Below are 25,526 nucleotides of genomic sequence, written 5' to 3'. Positions count from 1 at the left end.
CCTAGCCTGGGAATTTCCATATGGTGCAGGTGAGGCCCTAAAAGCCACATAAAATTCAGTGAGTGATTCCTATATGCCAGACTCTGGTCCAAGTTTTGCAAATACAGCAATGAATTAAACAGATAAAAGTCTGTCTATGTGGAGTTTACATGGGGAAACAAAAAATAAACAAGATAAGTGAGCAAAATACATAGTAATGAGAAGAATTCAAACATACAGAAAAGGAGGGTAGAAGTGTGGGTATGGGGTGGATATTTTAGATGGGTGTGCCAAAATATCCGCACTGAGAAGATGCCCTTTTTTGGCTCTTTTTACGGCCACACCTGCAACATATGGAAGTTCCTGGGCCAAGGGTCAAATTGGAGCTGCAGCTGCAGGCCTATTCCCCAGTCACAGCAACACCGGATCTGAGTCACATCTGTGACCTATGCCACAGCTTTGGGCAATACCGGATCCGAAACCCACTGAATGAGGCCAGGGATCAAAGCTGCATCTTCCTGGAGACCATGTATTAATCTTCTGAGTCACAGAGGGAACTCTGAGAAAATGCCCTTTAAATCAAGACCTGAAGAAAGTGGAGAGTGAGTCATGTAGATTTTCAATGGGAACTTGTTCCCGGCAAAGTGAATGGCAAGTATAAAATTCCTGCGGCAGGCAGAAACTGGCCTGGCATATTCATGAAAGAGTAGGAAAGTCAAGGTGACAGAAAGAGAGGGGGGGAGCAGGAGAGTAACAAAGAGGCTGAGTCATTCAGTGTAGGCTTAAGAGTATCCACCAGACTTTCCTTACCACATAAAGGAACTGTCCTAAAAGACATTAAACAGCTGTGAAGAAAAGGCAGCTCCTTATAACATTATTTTTAGAAAGAAAGCTATTAGGAGTCTTTGCAAAAGAAGTTTCAATTAAATAGTGACATTTCACACTGCATTGTTCCTTTGTTTTCCCTTTGTTCCCAGCCAGTGGCTACCATTCTATTTATTCCTTTTCTTGATCCCCTAGAGGAAATCAGCAGTGGTGCATTTTGAAAGACCAAACCAAATCCATGGTAGCTCTGGAGTGACTTCCCTCTGAGGCAAACTTGCTTCTAAAAAGCCTGGAAAGAATAACCTGGCAAGCTCTGTTCTTTGCAGCTTACCTGAGGTTTTCCCCACCCTCTGAAATCTCATGCAGCAGCTTCTTCGGAAGGGACTGTACAAACTCTTTTAAATGACACAGCTCCAGCACCTCCCACAGCTCGCCATCAGAATACTTGTCTAGGGGGTCCAGGTTCATTTGAAGCGTTCCAGAAAACAAAACCGGATCCTAGAGAATAACACAGTTACCAGTAACCTTACTGTCGCATGAGGCATACATACATTAAACGAGGAAAAACAAAATGATCAAAACTAAATAGTTATCAAATTCATTTTATACTGAAACCAATAGTAAGGAGAATCAGAATAAGCTACAAGTTAGATTAAATCATATAAACTCCCTCATTCTTCCTCCTCCTCTTATTAATAATGTCAATAACAACCTCAATAATAATGATGGTGATAGTAGCCATTTAGTCAGGGGATATGAAATAATGCAGAAAATAACCAAATAAATGCCATCTATACTATACACATAATATTATCAATCAGAACACCAACCCAGAAAGATAGGAGTCAGTATCTCCATTTGACAGATAGTGACCTGAAGGTTTCAAAAAAACTCTTGTTCAAGGACACACTGAAGGTAAGTGCTCAAGGAGATTTCAAAGAGGACAAGTCCATGCTCTTTTCAATACAACCAACATGCCTAGTGAAACTATTTTACTACACCTGTTTTGATTTATAAGTGAAGAACTGTTTCTTCTCTCCACTAAAATTTTTCCCTGCTAGAATTTCAGATTTTACGCAAATTTGTTTTGAAGTAAATTCACAAATTCAAGTATATATTTAAACAATATGACGAAGATCATAGTATTTTAAAATATTTTTAGAAAAAAAAAGATATTTCAGAAATGCTCAGCTTAAATCTCTCAAACTCAAATGAATAAGTCATCCTTGACTAGAGAGGCATATCATTCAGCCAATTTGCCTACTTGTTAATGACCAAATTCTTTTGATGCCACAGATGGAAAAATCAAAGGACTTGAGAAAAAAGATCTGACTAAATTATTGTTCTTTTAATTTTTTTAATGTTTCTAAAGTTCAAGTCAAAAGAGTCCTACATTCCAATTACCAACTAAGCAAAAGTCTCAGTAAATGTTTTTTTCTTTCAAAAATACCAATGCTTTTTGGTCTGATATCTTCCCTCAGATTTTATTTGTATTTATTATTACAAAGGAAACTTGCAAAGCAATGTACCAGTTTTTCAAATAGATAAAGGCACATCAGAAGACTTCAGAGTAAGAGTGTTTATTAATAGGATTCGATTACATAGTGATTTTTCATTATGCACTTAAAATAAGCTGGCTCCCCCAAACAAATGCATATGCTTGAAAAGAACAGAGTCTATTAAAAAAAGTTCACCTGGAGGGGTTAAGAAAGACTAACGGCAAAATGGTCTTTACCTGCGGAATAATATTAAGTTTGCCACGAAGGTCATGAAGCCCAATAGTAGATATGTCAATTCCATCAATAAGAATTTTGCCTCCTGATCTTTCCACAATTCTAAATAGACAATTTGATAGTGTTGATTTGCCAGCTCCAGTTCGTCCCACAATTCCAATCTATAATGAAATTATCATAAAAGGTCTATATTATACTTTTTGTCAGGGAAGGGGTCTTTGTACTGACAATAAATACACCACATGTCAGGTACTTTAAATACATCCCATGGTCAGTGAGATCTAATTTTACCAGTCAGAATAACCTTGACTGTCATGGAAGACGTAATGTGATTTTCAAGGATCGTCTTTATTCAGACACTCCTTACTCACTGGAAAGGCTTGGGCTAATATGCATGTTTCCTCTAGTTTTGAGTAATTTAGTTACCACCTAACTAGGGTATATCTGCAGCCCAGGAAGAGCAGGTCATCCTGAACCATCTATTAAGAGTGTGGTTATTTAAAAGACAAATAATGGGGTCATTTTCTCTGGACTTTCAAAATCAGGTTTCCCCACCATCCCTTTCCCCAACAAGCAAACAAAGGGGACTAGAACTCTTTCCTTAGATAGGCAAGAAAATCTAAAGAAATATCTGCAAACTTCTTTGGTGTACCAAAACAGCTACTGAATTAGAACTATTAAAGGTGGTCACAAATAATACATGAGGATTTGGGGTTTGTGAACAAAATAATCAGCTGTCATAAACATCCAGTGATTGCACATGTTTCTCTGGCCACGAGAATTAAAGCAATCTTCTCTGGGTGCCAATTTGTGTCTTGCTGTTGGCAGAAACATTACGCAAAGGGAACAGTACAGTGGTTGGTTTGCCCTTAATAAAAGATTTTTTGTTTTGCTTTTTTTTTTTTTTTTTTTGGCCATACCCACAGCATATGGAAGAACCTGAGTTATAACAGTGTCGATGTTGGATCCTTAACCTCTTGGCCACCAGGGAACTCCAAAGATCTTAAATCTTAAATCCAACATACTACATCAGAAAAAAACATGGATATGTTGAATTAATTAGAATAATCAAAATTCCACAATGATTTCATTTGTTGCAAGTTATTTCTATTCTTGATGTCAATGCAGTGGACCTGGTTTAGAGGACTAGAAAAAGATATTTGGGGTCATCAAAGACACGTCTCTGAAAAAGAGAATGCGGAACATTGCTTGCTAATTTTTAAAAGATTTTACTTTTATTTATGTGTGAAATATCAATCCGGTTAGGGAAATATGTTTTCATAAAACTTTTTGAAAACTATAGGAAAAAATACAGAGGTAAAAATCATCTAAAACCCCATCACCTAGAGAGAATCAAAACCCTATCACCTAGAGAGACTCACTATTTATGCTAAACTGTTCTGGGGTTATTGCTAATATGTATATTTGATTTTTAAAATAAAAATGATATACTATCATACTATCAATAGCTTTGTATATAGTTTTCATTAACTAAATTACCCCTCAAGTATTTTCCCATGTCACTAATAATGGTCTTGGAAATATGATGTCACTGACTTTAAAAATATTCTCTCCTATGGATTTACTGGGTAGGTAGGTATTATCTTATTGTTTTATTGTTGAACTTCACATACTAGAGGAAGTAAAAACAAAGTATACTAATAGGGTATATTTTCAAAGGAAATGAAATTAGTATCATGACAAGAAATCCGCACTCCCAAGTTCAAGGCAACATTACTCACAGGAACCAAGATATAGAAACAACCTAAGTGTCTGCCATAGATGAATAGAAAATACATGTGAATTTTATATATATATATATATATATATACAAAACTCTGCCATAAAACATGAAGAAAATCCTTCTATTTGTAGTAACATGGGTAATCCTGGAGGACATTATGCTAAGTAAAAGAAGTCAGACACAGAAAAATATTATATGAGTTCACTTATATGTGGAATCTAAAAATGTTAAACTCATAGTACCAGAGACTAGAAGGTGATTACAGGAGCTGAGGGGTAGGGAAAATGGGGAGATATTGATTAAAGTGTACAAACTTTCAGTTATAAGATGAATATATTCTAGGGATCTAATGGGCAGCATGGTAACTACAGTTAATACTATGAAATTTGCTAAGAAAGTACATTTTAAGTGTTCTTAAGATTGTGGCAATCATTTCACAATATATATGTATATCAAATTATCACACTGTACACCCTAAATATATATAAATTTAATTATTAATCATACCTCAATAAAAATAAAATATAAAATCATGTTTCACAATAGTTTATGAACAATTTAAAATATTTATCTTCATCTATAGAGGAAAAACTTATACTATACATACCAACCATATGTCTTTATTACTTTTATATGAAATTTGAAAAAATGATCATCACATTCAATACCACAGTGTACTTTGGCCTTAATGAATATATTCAGATAAAAGGGAAAGTGAAACTTATGAAATATGTATGTTACCTTCTCTTCCCCATGAGTCTGGAAAGTGATATCTTGTAATGCTAAACTAAGATCATCTCGGTATCGAGCCTGATAATTAATAAATTCCACTATCCCTTTATTGGGCCATTGTGATGGAGGCCTTTTAGACATTATCCAAGGTGCCTTAAAACAAAGAAATATTTTAAAAGTATAATTATAATAAAAAATACCTTTCCCCTCAAAATAATTCTCATGCATGTAAACAGTTAAAATTAATGAAAGACAACATTTGCAGATGTTATGATTTTTCTGAAAAGAGTATAAAATAATATCAACATAAACCTTATCCAGTTATAAGAAAATCTTAGAAATAAATTTTTACACATAAAAGGCTTCGCATCTTCTATGGAATCATTACGAAAAATCTTATAAATCCTTACAAAGGAGCTGAAGGCAACCTGCAATTTTAGCTGAGATGAGGACAGTTTGTCATTTATTTATTTCCAAAATACTGAGTGTTTACTGTGACAGTCAATTCTTTAGTTGCTAGAGATACAGCAGTGAGAAAAACAGTAATTCTTGTTCTTACGGAGCTTACATGCTGGTGAGGAGAGACAGAAAGAACTGCATAGCTTAAGTAAAACGTTAGCTGATGATAAAACTTTGGAAGACAGGAAATAGCAGGGTTTGTATAATTTTAAGTAGGGTGGTTAGAAAAGGTTTGATTGGACATGGTGAGGAAACAAGCTACATGGATGTCAGAGGAAGAACTTTCCAGGTAAAGGAAGCTAAATACACATGCTAAGGACTTGAGACAGGGCCCTAGGCTGGAAAACTGGAGGAAGAGCAGGAAGTAGAACACACAAAAGAGTGCAGTGCCCAGCCAGCAAGGTGAAGTGTTTTCATGAGGGGAGGTGATCACAAGTGTCAAATAATAGGCCAAATAAAGTGAAGATGGAGATGATACCATTGGTGAACTTGACCAGAGCAGGTTCAGCGAAGCAGTGAGATTTAGAATATGTTTGACAAGGATCCCAAATGAATGAGAGAATGCAAGTACAGGTGACCATTGCAAAGAATTCTACTGTAGAGAGAAGCAGAGAAATGAGACTATAGTGGAGTAAACAGGGTTATCCAGACAAATTCACTTTTTTTTTTCCACACCAAAAGCTTTTGCAACAGTATCTGTCACCACTTGCATCAAATTACATAAAGGTGATTATTTTCTTTAAAAAAAATGGTTTTTTTGGGGTGTGTGTGCACACATTGTCTTTTTTTTTAATGAAAAAAGCATATATTAGAAAAATATTTAGAAAACATAGAAAACAGTAAAATTTTTGCATTAGTTTCCCATGGCAGTAGGTTGAGCAAACTGAATATTGATAACAGTGATTGTGATTGTAACTGTCGACAAATCATTCATGGAATTTGTATGAAAAAGGAAGGTAACACCTAGGAAAAAGTCTAGAGGAAGATTCAAAGTTTAGGTAAGAGTTGGAGTTTGTAGAAAATATTTTAGCGTCTTTATAGGCTGAAAGGAGCAAAGCGGTTGTTGAGGTGCTGAAATGTAGGAATTAGAGAAGGTGGTCAGTGGAGCAAGGCCTGAGAAAAGACACGAAGAGAGTTACCAAAAATACAACTGGGCATTTGCAGGTTTTTATTTGGAGGAGTTATGAGCAAAAGAGGAAAGTTTCCTGAAGATTTAGATACCTTTATGGGTAGATTGAATGTGATACAAAAATTCAACATATAACTTTTATCATCTGCCCTGTTAATTCATGGAACCAGGAGACAGAAATAACCTAGATTAGTAAAATATGTAGATAATATCTTAATTCTGCATCCATTTATTGGTTATTTAGGTGTGCTTACCTCTTTATCCATATTTTCATATTCACAAACTCTTTCAATGGACACTGCATTGGTTTCAATTTCACATGCTTTCCTTACCCAAAAATTCAAAGATTGAGTAATCTGGGAGTGAAAAATCGAGATCTTAATGAATATTAGTCTTTTACAAAATATTAATAATACTTTATAAAGTTTCATTTTTCAGAAATTTCATATACATTATCTCTTTGAATTATTTAATAATTTGAGAAGTAAGCATATTTATCCATAGAAACACATATGTGCCTCTTTAAGTTTGTTAATTCATTAATATCATGAACAGTGGTTATTTGGCAGAAGATGGAATGAACATAATTCGACATATATTAAAGGAGTTCATACTTGGTGTAAGAAATGATGAATACCAAGATTGATGGGATATGCCTCAAGAAATGTACATCATAAATGAGAAAAAACTCTGCACAATGTTACCTTTGGCATTCTTTACCATCTTTCTTCAGGAGGATTCTAATTTTCTGACTACTGCCTTTTTTTTTTCTTTCAAATTCTACTTTCTTTGCAAGTACCTTATGCCCAAATATTGGTTCTCCAAGGTTGTAACTTCAAATCTAATTCTAAAAGTCAAAAAAACTTTCACAATTCAGATTTTTTCCTGAATTTGGTGCTAAATCACTTGATGGCCAATGTGTCTTGAATTGATATCAGCCTCCTTAAAGTGTTTATTTAACCCACTTAAGGTATTGGAGTTCCCATAATGGCGCAGCGGAAATGAATCCAACTAGGAACCATGAGGTTGCGGGTTCAATCCCTGGCCTCGTTCAGTGGGTTAAGGATCTGGCGTTGCAGTGAGTTGTGGTGTAGGTTGCAGACATGGCTCAGATCTGGCATTGCTGTGGCTGTGGTGTAGGCTGGCAGCTGTAGCTCTGATTCGACCCCTAGCTGAGAAATTTCATATGCTACAGGTGTGGGCCTAAAAAGCAAAAAAAAAAAAAAAAAAAGAAAAGAAAAGAAAAAAAAATCATAATGCACTTAAGGTGTAAATTCATTTATTTCACTGCAGAACAAGTATTTCGTTGCAGGAAGGGGGACCCCTTTCGGGGCCCGAGTATGGGCTCTTGTCTAACACTCAGAAATGAACTGTCTGAAGAGACAAATATGCTGACAAAGCAAAAGACTTTATTGGGAAGAGGCGCCAGGGCAGAGGGCAGCAGAGTAAATGAAGGGAACCTAGGAGCACTGCTCTGCCACATGGCTTGCAGTCTGAGGTTTTACAGGAATGGGATTAACTTCTGGGTTGTTTCTGGCCAGTCATCTTGCTTAGCCCATTCTTGGTCTGGCTCAGGTCCTTCTTGGCAGGACCTCTCAGCCAAAATGGATCTCAGTGCCAAGGATTCTGGGAGGTTGGTTGTCTTTTCCCTCCTTTTGGCCCCTTCCAAGTTCTCCTGGTTAGTCTTTAGGGCAGGACTATGATCCTTATCAGGGCCTCCTGTTGTGAGACAACTCATGCAAGTGGCTATTATTGTGCCTGGTCAAGATGGGTGGTTTCAGTCAATGGTCTCCTATCAGTTTGATTATAGATTCTGCCCCAAGCCCTGCATATATATACTTATGCATTATATTTCCTTCCTAGAGGTCTACGTTCTGAATTCTGAAACGCAACTGACCTTAAGGGTTTTAGAGAAGAGACTAAGGGCATGTACCCAAATCATCTAGACTCATCTTTTTAAAAATGTGGAATTATTTTAGGCAGTTTAAGAAAATTTATATTTTACAAAGGGGGTCTGAACATAGTCATAAGCACTAGTGCTCTGCGATGTAATATAAACTAGAGCTTATTACAGGAAAAAGTTCAAGTAGGGAAGAAGCAGAGTGTATATTCTCCCCAGAGTTACGTTACCTCTTTGTTTAGTTTGAGCAAAGTGGATGGATAGGCCACAGTAGAGAGGGGCCCTAAAATTGTTATACTTTATAAAGCTACAAGGATAGGGGAGCAGGAAAATTCTGAGTAATGACACACCAGCAAGTGCTGGTGCTCAAGCACTGGGCCTTGGGTATCAGTCTGCACTTGCTGTGAGCTAACTTAGAAATGCAGAGCTGGTCTTTTGCTAGCAACAAAACAGAGAAAGAAATGAGTCTCTAGGGTAACCCAGATTTGTCTCTATTACTTAGTTAATAGAATCTGTAATTCAAACAGGCAACGGAGAGGAAAGCTTAATTAATTGGATTATAAACATATCATATACCACAAAATCATTATTACTTACATTTAGGGCATAGGATATGGACAAACCAACAATTGCTGAATCTATAGAATCGCCAGCCAGCACAGCAAGCAGTGCAGCAAACAACACCATTAGGTTGCCAAGAAATTCAAGTCTAACAGACAGCCACCTGCCATAATGAAAAACATTCCTGAACTGAGATGCAAAAGCTTTGGTGCACTTAGTATGAGCTCTCCTCTTGGAAATGAAGAGGTAAACATCAACAGCCACTTTCTCTTTTTCCTTACTTACTTAGAACTCAATGAAACATAGGATTATTGCAATGACGATTGAGTAAAGGATTTCTCGGCATAAAAACATACTTTGCTTTTGCAGAACTTTGCTTTAAAACTTAGAATTAAACATCAAAAGAAAAGAAGACCAGCCAAAATGATGCATTTATTTTAAAATTTCATTGGAAAAATCAATTATCTTTCTGACTACATACACGTTTTTATGATAAAATTGGTCTCTAAAAGCTAAAATGTGCCCTACCATTTAATATTTGTTTCTCCTTTATCTAAAATATATAGCTTCAAATTTAAAATATTATAAATTACTGTATGCAAGTAAAATATATGCTACAAATATAAAGTACAACACAGCATCAAATCTTCGGTAATTCTAATAGCGTCCTGCATAAACTTGCAGGACTTTATTTTCACATAAAGTAGCATGAACTTTTCATATAGATATTAATAGGTATAATTTAACTTAAATGCACATTAAATACTAGAAATATTTAAAATCTTAATTTTTTTTGATGAAATGACATTACAAAACACTCTTCCTGTTTAGAAGCCAGTGAACAAGATATCCAAGAAGAGACTAGTCCTGAACTAGGTATATGGTATATTACCTGTTTGCGATCACACTGTTGTAGAAACAGATCAAATTCTCATTCACCAGCTCTTTGTTTTGCCGAATGAACCTTTGCTCATGTCCAAATGCCCTGATTGTGGACACTCCCGACAGAGTTTCGCTGAAGTGGGAAATGACAGGAGAGCGAGATGCCCCTGCCAGCCTCCGAATCTGCCGAGAGCTAGCCATGTAGTATCTCTAATGGGAAGACAGAAAAAGATGGTTGGAAAGATATAGCCAAGATTGCTTCAGTAGTTTGAAAATGGCAAGACACTTGGGTGGTAGGTTGAAGACTGGCTCCCAAAAGTTAAGTTCAAGTTCTAACTTCCAGGAGCTGAGTGTATGACCTTATGTGGAAATAGAATCTTTGCAGATAGCATTAAGGATCTTGAGATGAGATCATCCCGGATTTAGGGTGGGCCCAAAATCCAGTCTGAGTGTCCTTAGAAAAGGAGAAGCCACAGACAAGGGGAGAAAGCATGTGAAGAGGACATTGTAGTGATATACATACAAGACAAGGAAAATGCCAGGGGTTGCTGACAGCCCCAGAATCTAGGAGAGAACCATGCAACAGAAACCCTCAGAGCCTCCAGAAGGAACCAGTCCTTCCTACTCCTGGATTTTGGGCTTTCTGCGTCCAGAACTGTAAGCAAATAAAATTTCAGTTGTTTTAAATCACCGAGTGTTACAGGAGCTCCTAGAAACGAATGCACCTTTGTAGCAGTAAAAAGCCCCAATTCTGGACAGCACAACTAAAACATAATTGGGCAAAATTTCACTTGGATAATGTTCTCAAACAACTATTACTGAGAACGTAGCATGGAAAAAGCTCTATGTTACACGTTAAAAGTGTAGCCAGGCAGTTAATCATTAAACGAAGGAAGAAAACCAAGTATACAAAAAATAATATTTTTGTACCTAAACATAAGTAGCAAAAAAAATATATTTTTTCTTTACAGAAACCATCAACGTGGCCACAATTATAATTGGCCATTTCCCTTCTGACTTGCGTTGAGGACAGTTGGGGTGAGGGGAGAGCTGGGTAGAGTGTGCCCTGACTTAACTGGACCATCATTCATCAGCCCCAGATAATTGCTACAAACTGGACACGAAAATCAAGAGTTGACACATCTTGCAAGATTTTTCAGGAGAAAAGCTGAATTTGCAATTTTACGTAAAATTCCTGATTTTAAAATGTCTTCATTTTGGTGAAAACACTGGGCCAGCTAAGCAAAAACCTATCTGAAGCTACATGTGACCTGTTTGGCTGCAAATTACAAACTCTGCTCTATGCTAAGTGCTCTGGAGAAAACAATGATTACAGCATTCTGAGACTGCAAGGGGACTTACGGGACTGCCATACATAAAGTTTCATAGAGATTCAGTGAACTGTAGAAGCCCTGGAGTCCTTCCATGACACTGCCCAGAGAATTGAGTTTAAGAACATTTGATCTAGATTAACACTTCTCATACTTTAGTAAAAATCACTTGGAAGATTTTTTTTTTTTTTTTTTTTTTTTTTTTTGTCTTTTTAGAGCCACACTTGAGGCATATGGAGGTTCCCAGACTAGGGGGTTGAATTGGAGCTGTAGCTGCTGACCTATGCCACAGCCATAGCAACCCAGGATCCAAGTTGCATCTGTGACCTACACCATAGCTCAGGGCAACACCGGATCCTTAACCCACTGAGCAAGGCCAGGGATTGAACCTGAGTCCTCTTGAATGATAGTCAGATTCATTTCCACTAAGCCACAGTGGGAACTCCCCACTCAGATGATTTTTAATTTTTTTTTCTTTTTGCACATTTTTTTTTTTTTTTTTGTCTTTTTGCCATTTCTTGGGTCGCTCCCGTGGCATATGGAGGTTCCCAGGTTAGGGGTCTAGTCAGGGCTGTAGCTGCCAGCCTACACCACAGCCACAGCAACACAGGATCTGAGCCAGGTCTGTGAACTACAGCACAGCTCACAGCAATGCCGGATCTTTAACCCACTGAGCAAGGCCAGGGATCGAACCCACGACCCCATGGTTCCTAGTCGGATTCGTTAACCACTGCGCCACAACGGGAACTCCTCTTTTTGCACATTTTTAAAGTATAATTGATTTACAGTGTTGTGCCAATTTCTGCTGCACAGCAAAATTTTATATATATATACATTCTTTTATATATATATACATTCTTTTTCTCATATTATCTTTTTTCATGTTCTATCCCAAGACATTGCCTATAGTTCCCTGTGCTGTACAGTAGGAACTCATTGCTTAGCCATTCTAAATGTAATAGTTGGCATTTATTAACCCCAGACTCCCAGTCCTCCCACTCCCTTCCCCTACCCTCATGGCAACCACAAGTCTGTTCTCTATGGCTGTGTGTCTATTCCTGTTCACTTGGAAGATTGTTAAAAGACAGACTCTTGGGCCCCACCCTGAGAGATTTTTTATTTCCCCCAAGCTCTATTAGAGTATGACTAACACATAAAAATTACATATATTTTGGTTATAAAATGTGATCTTTTAAAATACAGAGGTGAAATCAGAGATTTTGATTCGAAAGGCCTGAGGTATGGCCCATGGGTCCAGGGACCACACTGCGAGTAGCACTGCTCTAAAGCAAACCTCTTATTTTACAGGGGAAAGAAACAAAGCCAGGCATGGGAAGTGATGTGCCAAATGCGGGAGCCAGGAAAGTGACTAGAATTTGAGGTTCCTCAATCTACATACAGGGCTCACCCTCCAACGTTTCCTCTAACATGAGATGGTTTCTAGACTCTTTTCTACTCCTTGTGCCCTTGTTACAGTGATACATTGTAAGCAGATAAAATTGCTCCTCAACACAGTCCCTCAACTTCTTAATTTTTTTTTAACTACATGACATAGGATTTAGAGTCTCACTGAGGAGACAATTTTTGGCTTACTAAAATAAACAAAAAACCCCAAAAGAACCATACAAAAAAAAAAAAAAACAACCAGCCTTTAATACTAGCAGTATAATAAATCGATAATAACTAGATGAGTCATATCTCTTTGCACTGTTTTGGCAGAGAATGGTTCACACAGAAAGTAGAATATGGCCTAGGTGGATGGTGAGGGTCTAGACAGGCAGAGAAAAATAGGGACAACATCGGAAGTAGGAGGAATAATAATAGTAAACGTGTAGAGATGAGCAAATGATTAACATCCTGGTTTGGGCAGATTAAACTCCAATAAGAATGTAAAAAGTTAGGTTTTGAGAAAACATTAAACTTCAAGAACTGCATCCTTGTGTGTAAAGAGCCTCAAAATACTTTTCTTTTTTGGGGGGGTCTTTTTGGGACTGCATCCAGGGCATATGGAGAGTCCCAGGCTAGGGGTCTAATAGGAGCTGTAGCTGCCAGCCTACACCACAGCCACAGCAACGCAGGATCCGAGCCGGGTCTGTGGACTACAGCACAGCTCACAGCAACGCCGGATCCTTAAACCACTGAGTAAGGCCAGGGATCGAACCTGAGTCCTCAAGGATACTAGTTGGGTTCATTATTGCTGAGCCACAACAGGAACTTCTCAAAAATACTTTTATATTTAATTTAAATACACGTTAAGAAATTTCATTTCATTTCATTTTTGTACCATAGCCTCACAGTGACATAATTTTGGAATTCAAATTGGTTGAAGACATTTTAATTGGAATATAAAGATATATATATTTAATTGGAATATAAAGATACATATATATGTGTATCTATCTATCTATCTATATATATATCATGAGAAATCTGTTTAGTTTTTCCAGCAATAGCTTGCTGATGGATCATAGGACAAAAAGGCAATCATGTTTCTTTCTTGGATATGCAGGAAAGGTAACTTTCTGCAAAAATATAAACAGCATCAAGGTTTGGTGGTGGCCATAAAAATGCGCAACTCAGTTCTCTCGTCATGGGGAATATTGCTGACAGAAAGTCCTGCTGCCGCCCCTTGAAATCCAATCCTATATTAGGAAGGAGGTCATTTTCCCACAGGTTGCTGCCAAGAAATGGCTGGACAAGGCAGGGGTGCTAAAACAGGCCCATTCAGGGACACACAGGAGCATCCAGTGGGCTGTGCTGGCTGTGGACTTCCCATTCATTCAACCAAACCTCTCACGGAATTTTTCTGCAGTCCAAGACTTCCTACACAATCCCCGTCCTCCTTCTTTGCCCCAAAGGGAGAAGATCTATACTGCTGTCTGAGGGCTCACCCAGACTTCTCTCCCTTCTCCTTTATCTTGCACCGGCATTTCCCCCCAGCAATTCTGTAGTACCTCTAACCCTTTCTTGGCATCTGCTCTTTGGAGAAACTGGACTAACAGAAGTCAGACTAACAAGACAGTTTAAGTGCCTTTAAAACTACATTTGACTGTGAACTTATACATTTTTTAATACACATAAAAATTCATGTACTTACTTGTATAGTGAAATAGAGGAAAACCAAGGGAATAACCCCCAGAATGAAGAGTGGAAAAGCTCCCACAATGACCAAAACTGTTCCAATAACATCCAAGGTGCAATTCACCCAGGTCCGTAAGTAGTAGTGGAAACGCATATCAATTATAAACATGTCCTGAAAAGTTTGATATCAGGTCACTTATTTTTCACTTTTCATGGTTTAAAATAAGGGGAAGAAGATGCATATAATTCAATGTAAAAATTAAAAAAAAAAAAAACATGTACCCAGATGTGACAATCTGATTGTTAAATGTCTAGCTGTATGATCTTTGCCTTCCCTGACCCACCCCCACATATTTTCCCCTGTGGTCAGCTGTCACAGTGAAGAGGGTATTCTAGTAATGAGACGCTCATGATGGAGCAGTTTATATTTCCGAATGACAACTACATGGCACTTAATTTATATGACTGAAATCATACTGTATTTGCTTTTATTTTTATTATTTTTATTTGAAGATTCTAAACCCCAGTAGTTAGATGTTTAAGGACATTGGTCTACCATTATTCACTACCTAAAAACTGATTGTAAAATACTCTTGAGCCATTTTTATCTACTGAGAACATGTCCAGTGACCTTCTTGGATACCTGGATCCTGCCAATATCATAAGATGCAGGAAAATGAAATAATTTTCATTTATAAAATTAGAAACTGAAAAATGGAGGTGGACCTAAGAGATCCCAGGGAATAGGAAGACACCCAATTTTGAAGGGATGGACTACACAGTTCAGGATAAAACTGATATAAAGAATGGAGATGGCATTTATTTAATTAATTTTTTTTTTTTGGTCTTTTTGGCCTTTTAGGGCCACACCCATGGCATATGGAGGTTCCCAGGCCAGGGGGTGAATCGGAGCTGTAGCCGCTCCGATTCATCCCCTAGCCTGTACACCACAGCCACAGCAATGCCAGATCCAAGCCAAGTCTTCAACCTATACCACAGCTCACAGCAACACCTCATCCTTAACCACTGAGTGAGGCCAGGAATCAAACTTGTGTCCTAATGGATGCTAATCATATTCCTTTCCACTGAGCCATGGTAGGAACTCTGCATTTAGTTAATTATTAGCCTTGCTTTGGGACTTCCCCAATTATCTCATGTACTAAATGGTGTAAGGGCATCACATTCATATGTAACTTCCTGCCCGTCTTTATTTATTTATTTACTTATTTACTTTTATCTTTTTAGTGCCACACCCATGCATATGGAAGTTCCCAGACTAGAGGTGTAATAGGAGCTGTAGCCACAGACCTACACCACAGCAACAGGGGATCCCAGCCACATCTGCGACCTACACCACAGCTCACTGCAATGCCAATCCTTAACCTACTGAGCGAAGCCAGGGATTGAACCCATGTCCTCATGGATATTAATCAGTTTGTTACCACTGAGCCACAACGGGAACTCCCTGCCTGTCTTTGAAATATACTATCCCATGATCCTATGTGGATCTTCATTTTTATGTATACTATTTAATGACTTACCTTGGTGAACCGATTGATGATTTGGCCTATGGGATTGATTTCAAAAAACTGGAGTGGGAGATGCAGCACATTATCCAACAGCTGAGCATGCAAAGTTCGAGAGGCAGCCAAAGATCCTCTCATGACTGTATAAACTCCTGAGCAAACAAAAAGACCTAAACACAAATTGTTATCAAGACATGTTAATATCTTAAAGAAAGTCTGAATTTTAGCTCTCAAAAGATTGCTTATAATAGCATTTATTTTTTCATGGAAAATTCAAATATCAAAATTAAAAATGTATAATAGTGGAACAAGCTAACTATAAATGTATATGGTGAATTAAAAATAAATCCAGATGCTCTGATGGGCTTTCAGAACAAAGCTTTCCTTATTCATGAGCATAGATTCTAGAGAGATGCACTAAAGATATAAGAGATCAACCAGGCTGACACAATGTTAACAGCCTATTAATTTCATGATGTCCTGAGGGATAATGTGGGTAGTCAATGGCACTGCCAGCCAAATAATTTCAGTTCTCCTAGCTTCTAAATCTATGGCAGAGTTGCCCTTTCTGGCCTCCTTGTGATTAATGGAATCAAATGAATAATTCTGAGCAATAAGTTGAGGGAGGAATGTCACGTGATACTTCCAGGTTAGAGCATTTAATGGTTGGTGTTGCAAAGCTCCTACTCCCTTTTCACAGTGCCTGCCAACATTTTAAATGGTGGTTGGAATGCTTCTTTAGCTTGGGTCCCTAGAATCACAAGAGTCCCTCTCCTGACCTACACTGGACAAGTGAGTGAGGAATAAACTTCTTTTGGCTTGTTAAGCTCCTGAGACTTGGTTGGTGGGAGGGATGTTCTTGGAACAACTAAAAAGTCAGAAAATACAAACAATAAACATGTGGCTTTAGTGGAAGAAATTAAAAAAACAATTAATAGCATTTATTGACTATTGTTAGCTGTGGTTGACAAAATATGACAAGAAAGAGACAAGCTCAGAAAAGAACTATCCAGGTGTGTAAGAAGAAATGAAACGACAAAGAGTCCCCAAATTAGGGAACTTTTAGGGTTGGAAAAAGAAATGTTTGGTTACAATGAATAGTTCAAGGATGGATATATGATTCAAATTGTTTCAAGGAGAGTAATTTCAGGGATTTCTATGGAAGGAAGTTCTTTGAAAGAGAACATTTCTGTCTCCATGTGATGCCTGAGAATTAAGCCAATGAGGAGAACAAGTAGAACTGATGAAGAGTAATAGACACTATATAATCCCTGGGACCAAGTGTGTTTAAAGACCTGTGCCTGGACTTTAACCATTTAGAGCTTACAGAAATTTCCATGTTATTTAAACTAGTTCATTCTTGGGTCTTAGAGGATACACAATTGCTCCATTGCACCCTAGTATACAAAATTGCTAGTAAATTGTGTTGCCAACAAAAGTCTTGTCCGTTTGTACCTATAATACTTAAAAAAACAAAACAAAACCAGTTGACCATGACTACCATAAATATTTCAGCTAGTTCCTTATATCTTAAATAACATCACATACTGCTATTTAATGATTTCTCATTCTTAAATATTTTCTATTATTTTCCTACTTCACTCCCCCATATTCCCCTCTACCCTTTCCAAAATCAGGTGGTTACCTTTTTTCCCCTCAAATATTCTGCGTTTACATTGCTACTAAACACAAAGTTCACTAAATTTATTATGCTTGTACTACTGCTTTCCATAAGCTTAGTTTTCCATGAAACAGGCTCTAATTTATTTCCAAACAACTCAGTACTCAGTAAATCTCTTCTCAATATATTCAAACTCATCAGAAATTCTATTATTTCTTTTATCCTCTTTTGCCCCCTCCTCTTGCAACATAAACTACTCTCTTGTAACCCTCTTTCTTCTCCAAACTGGGGAACCAGATTTTGTATTCTTCGATTAGAGAAAATGTTAAATATTTTATATTAATTTTCAGCTGTATCTCCTTAAAGTATTATTATACATGTACTGAACTTCTTGGATTATTCTTTTATCATTTGCCATCTATGTTTTTGATGTCATGCATCATGGACAATTTCTTCCAATTTATCTTTTCACAGTTGTACAATCCTTTTAAATTCTTTAAAATTTTCTAGAACTTTTTTGTTTTTAGATTGAACTTACTTCAATACACTTTGCAGTTTCTTTGCTTTTGTTTTGGAATCTCTGAGGATAAGCTTCTTTTCTATTCCAAATATGACTGTTTTACATCTGGGCTCCACTGACCTATTTTTTGGCTCAAATTTACACTGTTTGCTTAATTACAATGCATGACCATCCACCATTATCAGTTTAAACATGCAAGATAAAGACATGGCTAATTAATAGAGGTATCTGATGTGGCTTCCTTCTGCTACTGTATACATTAATTTTCCCCAGCATTTCTCTATATATCAATAGCGGTGATGGTAGTTCTTATAGGAGAGGAAGACAGGCCAGAAGAACAATGTTTTATTTTTTTATTTAGGTATTTTTTATCTTTTGGGGGCCACATCTATGGCATATGGAGGTTCCCAGGCTAGGGATTGAATTGGAGCTGCAGCTCCTGGCCTACACCACAGCCACAGCGACTCAGGATCTGAGCTGCATCTGTGACCTATACCACGGCTCACAGCAAAGCTGGGTCCTTAACCCCACTGAGTGAGGCCACAGATCAAACTCAAGTCTTCATGGCTACTAGTCGGGTTCATTAACTTCTGAACCATGATGGGAGCTCCAGAAGTACAATGTTTTAGTGAGTTACTTTGATTATTTCCATGCAACTCATTTCTACTCTCTGTACCAGTGTTTCTCCATGGCTTCACTAAACCTCTTCCTATTTATCTACAGCTTCATCTCGTATCTGTTCCTGGCTACAGGTTCTTCTACCCTGGATTCTTAGTATAATCGCTTATGGAGAAATTTATCACTGTGAAATCCCCTGAACCCTTTACTTTCATATTTATTCACTGTCATTTCAGTGGAATTTTGTGAGGTAAGTAAAGTAAATGATCCACTCACTCATCTTCAACTGGAAGTAGCAGTGTACTCTTTAAAAGTTGCACTTTAAAAATATGGTGCCTATATTTTACAATTGGGTGGGAAAAGGAAGTTCCCAATAGATTAGTGATGTTCAGAGTGTCCTGGAGATTCTAAAGCAAATAGCTAGGAATTAGGGAAAAAAATTCAGGGCTATATCTTTTTAGAAGATAAGGTAAGATCTTTATCATTGTTATAAAATATAGATGTAGCATTTTCTGCTTCAGTACTCTAGTTTTGTTTGAATGTTAGCTTTCTATAGGCCTCTGGCATTAACATGTAAAAGCGCTATTTATGCTTGAAAACTCAAAAAAATAATGAGAGGTTTGATGACGTCAGTGAATACAGCTACTCTTGGTTGGACAAGCTTCCATAAGATGCAGCTCTACACTACTATAAAAACAAATATATAGATTTTTATTTCTTAGGCTCACCTTTATTCATGAATAATTTATAATTGTATTCAATAATAATTCAAGAAAATTTTAATTTTTTTGAATGTAAAAAATTTAAAATAGAGAAGATATATATTCTAAAGACAGCAGACCATGCTAAACAAAAAAGCCAAACAGAAAAAAAATTTTTTGACTAATCTGTACATAATTTGTTACCATCATTACAAAATACTTCTATAGCCTGATAGTTAACTAAAACTAAGACTTATACAAGTAAAATTTTGAGCAAAAAATATGTATACCTTTTCTAGAACAGGAAAAATGATATTTGCTTACTTAAAATATTTTTCAAAGGATACTGAATCTCCCCTTAAAACTGGACTCTCAAGAGTTTAACCCTGGCATAAACCAGTGAGAGACATAAATATAGAAATGTATATATGCATGTTTGTTTTGCTGCTCAGCATTCTAGATCTCTATAATCTATTTTTTCCTCATTGAGTTGCAAACCACAAGCCAATAAATTTGACTTACTGATTCAAAACCAAACACATTCTAAGTCCTTGTATCTCATTTTAGTTATTAACATAATATCACTTCCTCCAATGAATATTGCTAACAAAATGACAAATTACACAAATTTGTCTCCAATATTTGCTTACTCTCTGATGGAGACATTTATAAGTAGTACTATGGTCACACAATAAAAATAAGATGGGAGAGGAGAAAAGAGAAGCAAGGCCCTAAGTCACATATTTTTTAAAAAGCACATATCTCTTTCTGGTTCCCCTTATGCATATCTTTATATAGCATAACTTCCACACAGATGACTCTTTTATTTCTTATTTGAATTTACACTCTCCTTCATTGTCTTCTTTTCTCCTTATAAATACAAAAAGTGCCTCTGTTTAAAAAAAGCATCCTTTTAATTGTTCTCTACTTTTGAATTCTATACTTTTGAGTATCCTTCTTCTTATACTTTCAGGTCACCTCACTTCTTTTGAAGGACAATATGTATCTATTCTGCCTACCAGGGGAAAATATCAGCAGATTAAAAAAATGCATCCACACTTCTGATTAAATGTGTCTCAAATTGAATTTATCATTTTCCTGCTCTACCACTTAAGACTTCCCCCACTCCTGATTTCTTTTTGTCCTCATTGTTCTCCCAATTGCCTAAACTTCAAAATCATGACGGATGCTCCCTTCTTACCTTCAGAATCAGCAATTCTCATATATTTTCATTGCAATTATCTTTCCCATCCATCTCTTTTCTCCAGGCCCACTGAAGCTCTCTGGCCCTTCCTCCATTCATATTTATTTATTCAATCCTCTTCTGTTCCCGGTATACCCTTTGGTTAGCACTGGGCTGTATGCCTTGGGTGACTTGGAGATGGATCACATAAGAAATCTTCCTAGGGAGTTCCCTCTGCGGCGTAGTGGGTTAAGAATCTGACTGCAGACAACTTGGGTCACTGTATAGGGGTAGGAGTTTGATCACTGGTCCAACACAGTGGGTTAAATGATCTGGCATGTCCACAGCTGTGCCCAGGTCATAGCTGTGGCTCAGATACACTCCCTGGCCCGGGAACTTCCATATGCTGCAGGTGTGGCCAAAAAAATTAAAAAATATATATATATTTTAAAAGAGATCTTTCTATACTAGATTATCTCCCATCTAGACTCCTGAAGCTACTTGATTCTTCCTTCTCTACCAATCCTAACTTTTCCTGGTATCTGACTTTAGGCCCTCCAATAAAAATCCATCCCATCTTTTATTTTTTTATCATTGTAAATTTATGCTTATTTTGACAAATAACTCCAATTTTTCCTCATATCTTAAAGTTTTCCACTTGCCTTTCCAACAATAGCTCCAACACATCTTCAAACTACATTCCCATCTCTAGTTCCCCCACTGCGCTATCAATATCCTGAAAACTATTCAAACTGGTGACCTCACTTATGCCTATAGTCTCTTCACCTTCCCCATCCCTGTCTTCACATCTTTCCCTCCAATGATCACCTTCTCTCCTTTGTGATCTCCATCTGACAAAATGCAATCCTTTATTTTAGTGTCGCCTCCAAATGCCAACTATTCCTTGGGAATCACTTTAATCTCTCAACCAAATATGGCTTTCCCTTGCTCTAAATCCTCACGGTGTTTTACTACTTTTATACAAATATATCTCTCCTTACAGTTTTAAACTTCACTTACAATGCAGCTTTTTACAGACTCAATGAACTTCACATCATCACAAGCCTCGTGCATAAGGTGAATAGCCAAATAATCAAGACTTTTGAGTCCTGAATGACCTTACATATGAGCCTTAGTTTCCTCAGCTATAAAATGGGGATAATAACACTTTTCTAAATAATTATTGTCCAGATTAAATGGGACAAAGTATTTAGCGGGGGCCATGTAGCTGACACATACAAGTTTTTGTTTACTCTCTAGAAATGGCAAATTAAATATTTATATTTGAATTATGCTAAAGTACTTGAAAATTATGTTATTATTTTTTAAAAATAAAATGATGACCTATGCTTACATCAGAATCAATTAGGTTAGAAAGAGAAGAGAAAAGCAACTAGACATTTTCTCTAACCTTGCATTAATCCCAATAGCCCATAGATGCTAAGTTTATTGCTTCTTATTTGCTTCCGTTCTGTGAAGTCACTCATGTGCTTTGCTTCTTTTGCCCAGGAACTAAGCCATAGATTCTGTCCAATGCCCATTAAATTCTGCCCTAGGTAAAGGGCCATGTTCAGCCACACCCAGAGCCAGCCAAAAGCTTGGAGGTACTTCAGAATGATTGAGAACTTCACCTAAAGGCAAAATTGATTTTTAAAAAATGTTACCATATTTAAAAGTCACACAAGCTAGATTTGAATCCTACTCTGACAAATCTTAAGCTTTGTGATCATGGTCAAGTTACTAACTCCTCTAACCTTCAGATTACTCACTTGTAAATTGGGATAATAATAGCATCCATATTATAAGCATAAGCAAAGTGCCTGCACAGCCCTGAGCACTAAATAATAAATGTTCGGAGTTCCTGTTGTGGCTCAGCTCAGCGGAAATGAATCCGACTAGTATGCATGAGGATGCAGGTTTGATCCCCGGCCCTGTTCTGTGGTTAAAGGGTCCATTGTTGCCATGTGCTGCTGTAGTTTGCAGACACAGCTTGGACCTAGAGTTGCTGCGGCTATGGTATAGTTTGCAGACATACCTCGTATGCCACGTTGCTATGGCTATGGTGTAGGACAGCAGCTGCAGCTCCAATTCAACCCCTAGCTTGGGAACTTTCACATACCATACCTGTGGCCCTAAAAAAAAATAAATAATAAATAACTAAATGCTTGAATAATGTTAGCTACTGGCATTAATAAATAAGAATATACATAAATATATATATTATATAAATAACATATCCTAATTAAACACCACTATAATATCTAAAACAGTTCCATTTAATTTAATTTCTTCAAACTATTATATAGAAACTCTCCTCAAATTCAGTGAAAAATATATATTTATTAATAATGCCATGTACTTTTTTATATTTGAGTGGTTAATAACAAATAACACTAGTTATTCTGGTGCTTACCCCACCAACAGGGACCTTTTCTTTTCTCACTGAGAAGTGTTCTCCTTGATCCAGTAAGGGCCTGATAAAGCAAGATGATGTACGTTTTTCAGGTTTTAAATCAACCAAACATTTTTTTTTTAAAAGTTATACATTCTCAACAACACTGTTGCATATTCTTCTACCTCATTAACTGCATTGATAATAATATTATCCCTTTAATATTCAGAGAGAGAGAGTGTTCATTCTTCATACCTACTTATTTTAGGGCCAGGGCACATTGCCTGATTTTTCACTGCTTCTTCCAGGTAATTATCCTTCAAGCTTGAGCCAAATCCCTAGATTGTTTAAACTTATGCCATCTGGCTGTACCATAATCTATGGCTCCTCATCTTCTTGCCCCCTGTCCTATCAGAAGACTAGAATCAGGCTAATCCGTCCCTCTTTGTTCTGCCACCATTCTGGGTGATGTAACGGCTGACAAGTACAACAATATTGAATTAAATCTCTTCTCAGCTTCCTGACCTTCGTACTGCCAGAGTCCTCCATCTGCCTTCTGCCTTAGCCATCAACACTCATGACCCTAAGCCATGAATCTTATTATGTGGAACTAATCTACCTTTGAAAATGAACTTTAACTATTTTGATCTCTGGCCATAACATAACCCCTTCTATTTCTAAATTGTACATTTAATTACTTTCACTATATTCGGTTTTTATTCCACCTAGACCACCAGTTCCCAAAGGCAGCTTTCTATCATCCTTGCCCTCTAGGATGATCAATGATCCTGGTTTTACCTGCGATATTCCTGGTTTTAGCATTGACTGTCCCACATCCAGGAAACTCAGCCCCAGGCAAACATAGCCCTTCTCTTGATTCCTTTCACGATCCCGTCTATACTCCATGATTACCATTTCATCCCAACTGTGGTGATATTCTGAACTCTCAGGCCCTGCTTTCTGTCCATGAAGCTTCAAAGTTAGAGCTGATAAGTCAATTTTTGCCACACTTTGTCACACTCAGATGATCATAAAGCTCTTCAAGATAGGTCCAACATAAATTAATATCTTCCTTCCACGTGTGGTTTTTTTTTTTTGTTTTTTTTTTTTTTTTTTTTTTTTTGTCTTTTTGCCATTTCTTGGGCCGCTCCCACGGCATATGGAGGTTTCCAGGCTAGGGGTCTAATCGGAGCTATAGCTGCCAGACTACGCCAGAGCCACAGCAACACAGGATCCCAGCCGCGTCTGCGACCTACACCACAGCTCACGGCAACGCTGGAACCTTGACCCACTGAGCAAGGGCAGGGACCGAACCCGCAACCTCATGGTTCCTAGTCGGATTCGTTAACCACTGCGCCACGACGGGAACTCCCCACGTGTGTTTTTAATGGTACCTAGAAATTCTTGCATCTCTCTCAGAAGGGGCCCCCACATTCTACTTGAGGGAGGAAGCTGAGGCACACAGGGAAGTCAGTCATCACACTCTAACACTCTACACTTATCTGCATTTCCACTCAGCCTTTTCTTTCTTTCTTTCTTTCTTTTTTTTTGTCTTTTTGCCATTTCTTGGGCTGCTCCCGCTGGAGATTCCCAGGCTAGGGGTTGGATCGGAGCTGTAGCCACCGGCCTACGCCAGAGCCACAGCAACTCGGGATCCGAGCCGCGTCTGCAACCTACACCACAGCTCACGGCAACGCCGGATCCTTAACCCACTGAGCAAGGGCAGGGACTGAACCCGCAACCTCGTGGTTCCTAGTCGGATTCGTTAACCACTGCGCCACGACGGGAACTCCTCAGCCTTTCCTAATTCTCTCCTGGAAATAGCAAAGGTAGTTCTCTCCTCAGACCTAAGGACAACCTGATGATCAGAAGCCTATTCTGCCCCACTTTCTCAAAATACATTTATTAACTATAGTGTTTCCACTCTTTCCTGCCAATGAGTCACTTGACAGAGCTGGTTAAAAATGTAGCTTGTAAGATTTCCCCTCTAGAATCTGTCTTTTAAACAAAGGATGCAAGAAGGATTCTTATCTTAAGGCAAACCTGGGAAACCATGAATTATTCTCTCTCTATTCTAATCTTTACCCTTCTTTCTAGCAACTCTTTCCCATCAGCCCATAGAAAATGACACATTTTTCTCGTCTTATAATAAGTACTATCATCACAAGAAATTATTCCACTCCCAACTCTATCTACAGTTACCATCTTATTCTTGTCTTCCCTCTTAGCTGAATAATTTTCTGCCAAATCACTTTTTTTCTCCTTAAACTTTCTGGCAACTTGCTGAAACTATTTCCATCAATGGGGCCTTGATAAAATAAGTATAATACTTACTGCTGTGTTCAAAGGATATTTGAAAATTATTTCACTTAAACTCTCGATAACATTTAACATCCTTGACTGTTCCCTTGTTTAGGGATGTTTTCTTTTATTTCCCTACCATCACACAGTTGTGTTTTCTCCTGCCTCTTAGGGCCTCCATTGGTGTCTCTGTCTTCCCTTTAAAATTTGTTTCCTCAGACTCAGTTCTAGCCATTATTTCCTTTGTCTGTTCCACACCCTTCTGAGGAATCTCATCCACTTCCAGTTTTAACAATTTTTTTCTTTGG

The 25,526-nt window shown here is 37.6% G+C and overlaps 1 protein-coding gene across 3 annotated transcripts in view; it reads right to left on the bottom strand.

The window, feature by feature from the left end:
* The window catches only part of LOC100152428 (multidrug resistance-associated protein 1), an 86,451-nt gene that overhangs the window by 5,985 nt on the left and 54,940 nt on the right, over window positions 1–25,526 (bottom strand). For all 3 annotated transcript variants that reach the window (XM_005670294.3, XM_013982532.2, XM_021070813.1), the window contains 10 exons: window positions 22,939–22,999; window positions 21,937–22,156; window positions 15,898–16,052; window positions 14,373–14,528; window positions 9,955–10,154; window positions 9,099–9,225; window positions 6,856–6,957; window positions 5,023–5,166; window positions 2,540–2,698; window positions 1,136–1,302 (listed from right to left, as the gene is read on the bottom strand). In XM_005670294.3, coding sequence (XP_005670351.3) covers window positions 1,136–1,302; window positions 2,540–2,698; window positions 5,023–5,166; window positions 6,856–6,957; window positions 9,099–9,225; window positions 9,955–10,154; window positions 14,373–14,528; window positions 15,898–16,052; window positions 21,937–22,156; window positions 22,939–22,999 — 1,491 coding nt within the window. The remainder of the gene's footprint in view (window positions 1–1,135; window positions 1,303–2,539; window positions 2,699–5,022; window positions 5,167–6,855; window positions 6,958–9,098; window positions 9,226–9,954; window positions 10,155–14,372; window positions 14,529–15,897; window positions 16,053–21,936; window positions 22,157–22,938; window positions 23,000–25,526) is intronic.

This window comes from Sus scrofa, chromosome 13 (genome assembly GCF_000003025.6).
Source record: "Sus scrofa isolate TJ Tabasco breed Duroc chromosome 13, Sscrofa11.1, whole genome shotgun sequence".
NCBI lineage: Eukaryota > Metazoa > Chordata > Mammalia > Artiodactyla > Suidae > Sus > Sus scrofa.
Note: the sequence above shows the minus strand (reverse complement) of the source record. Positions and strands in the feature narration are given on the sequence as shown.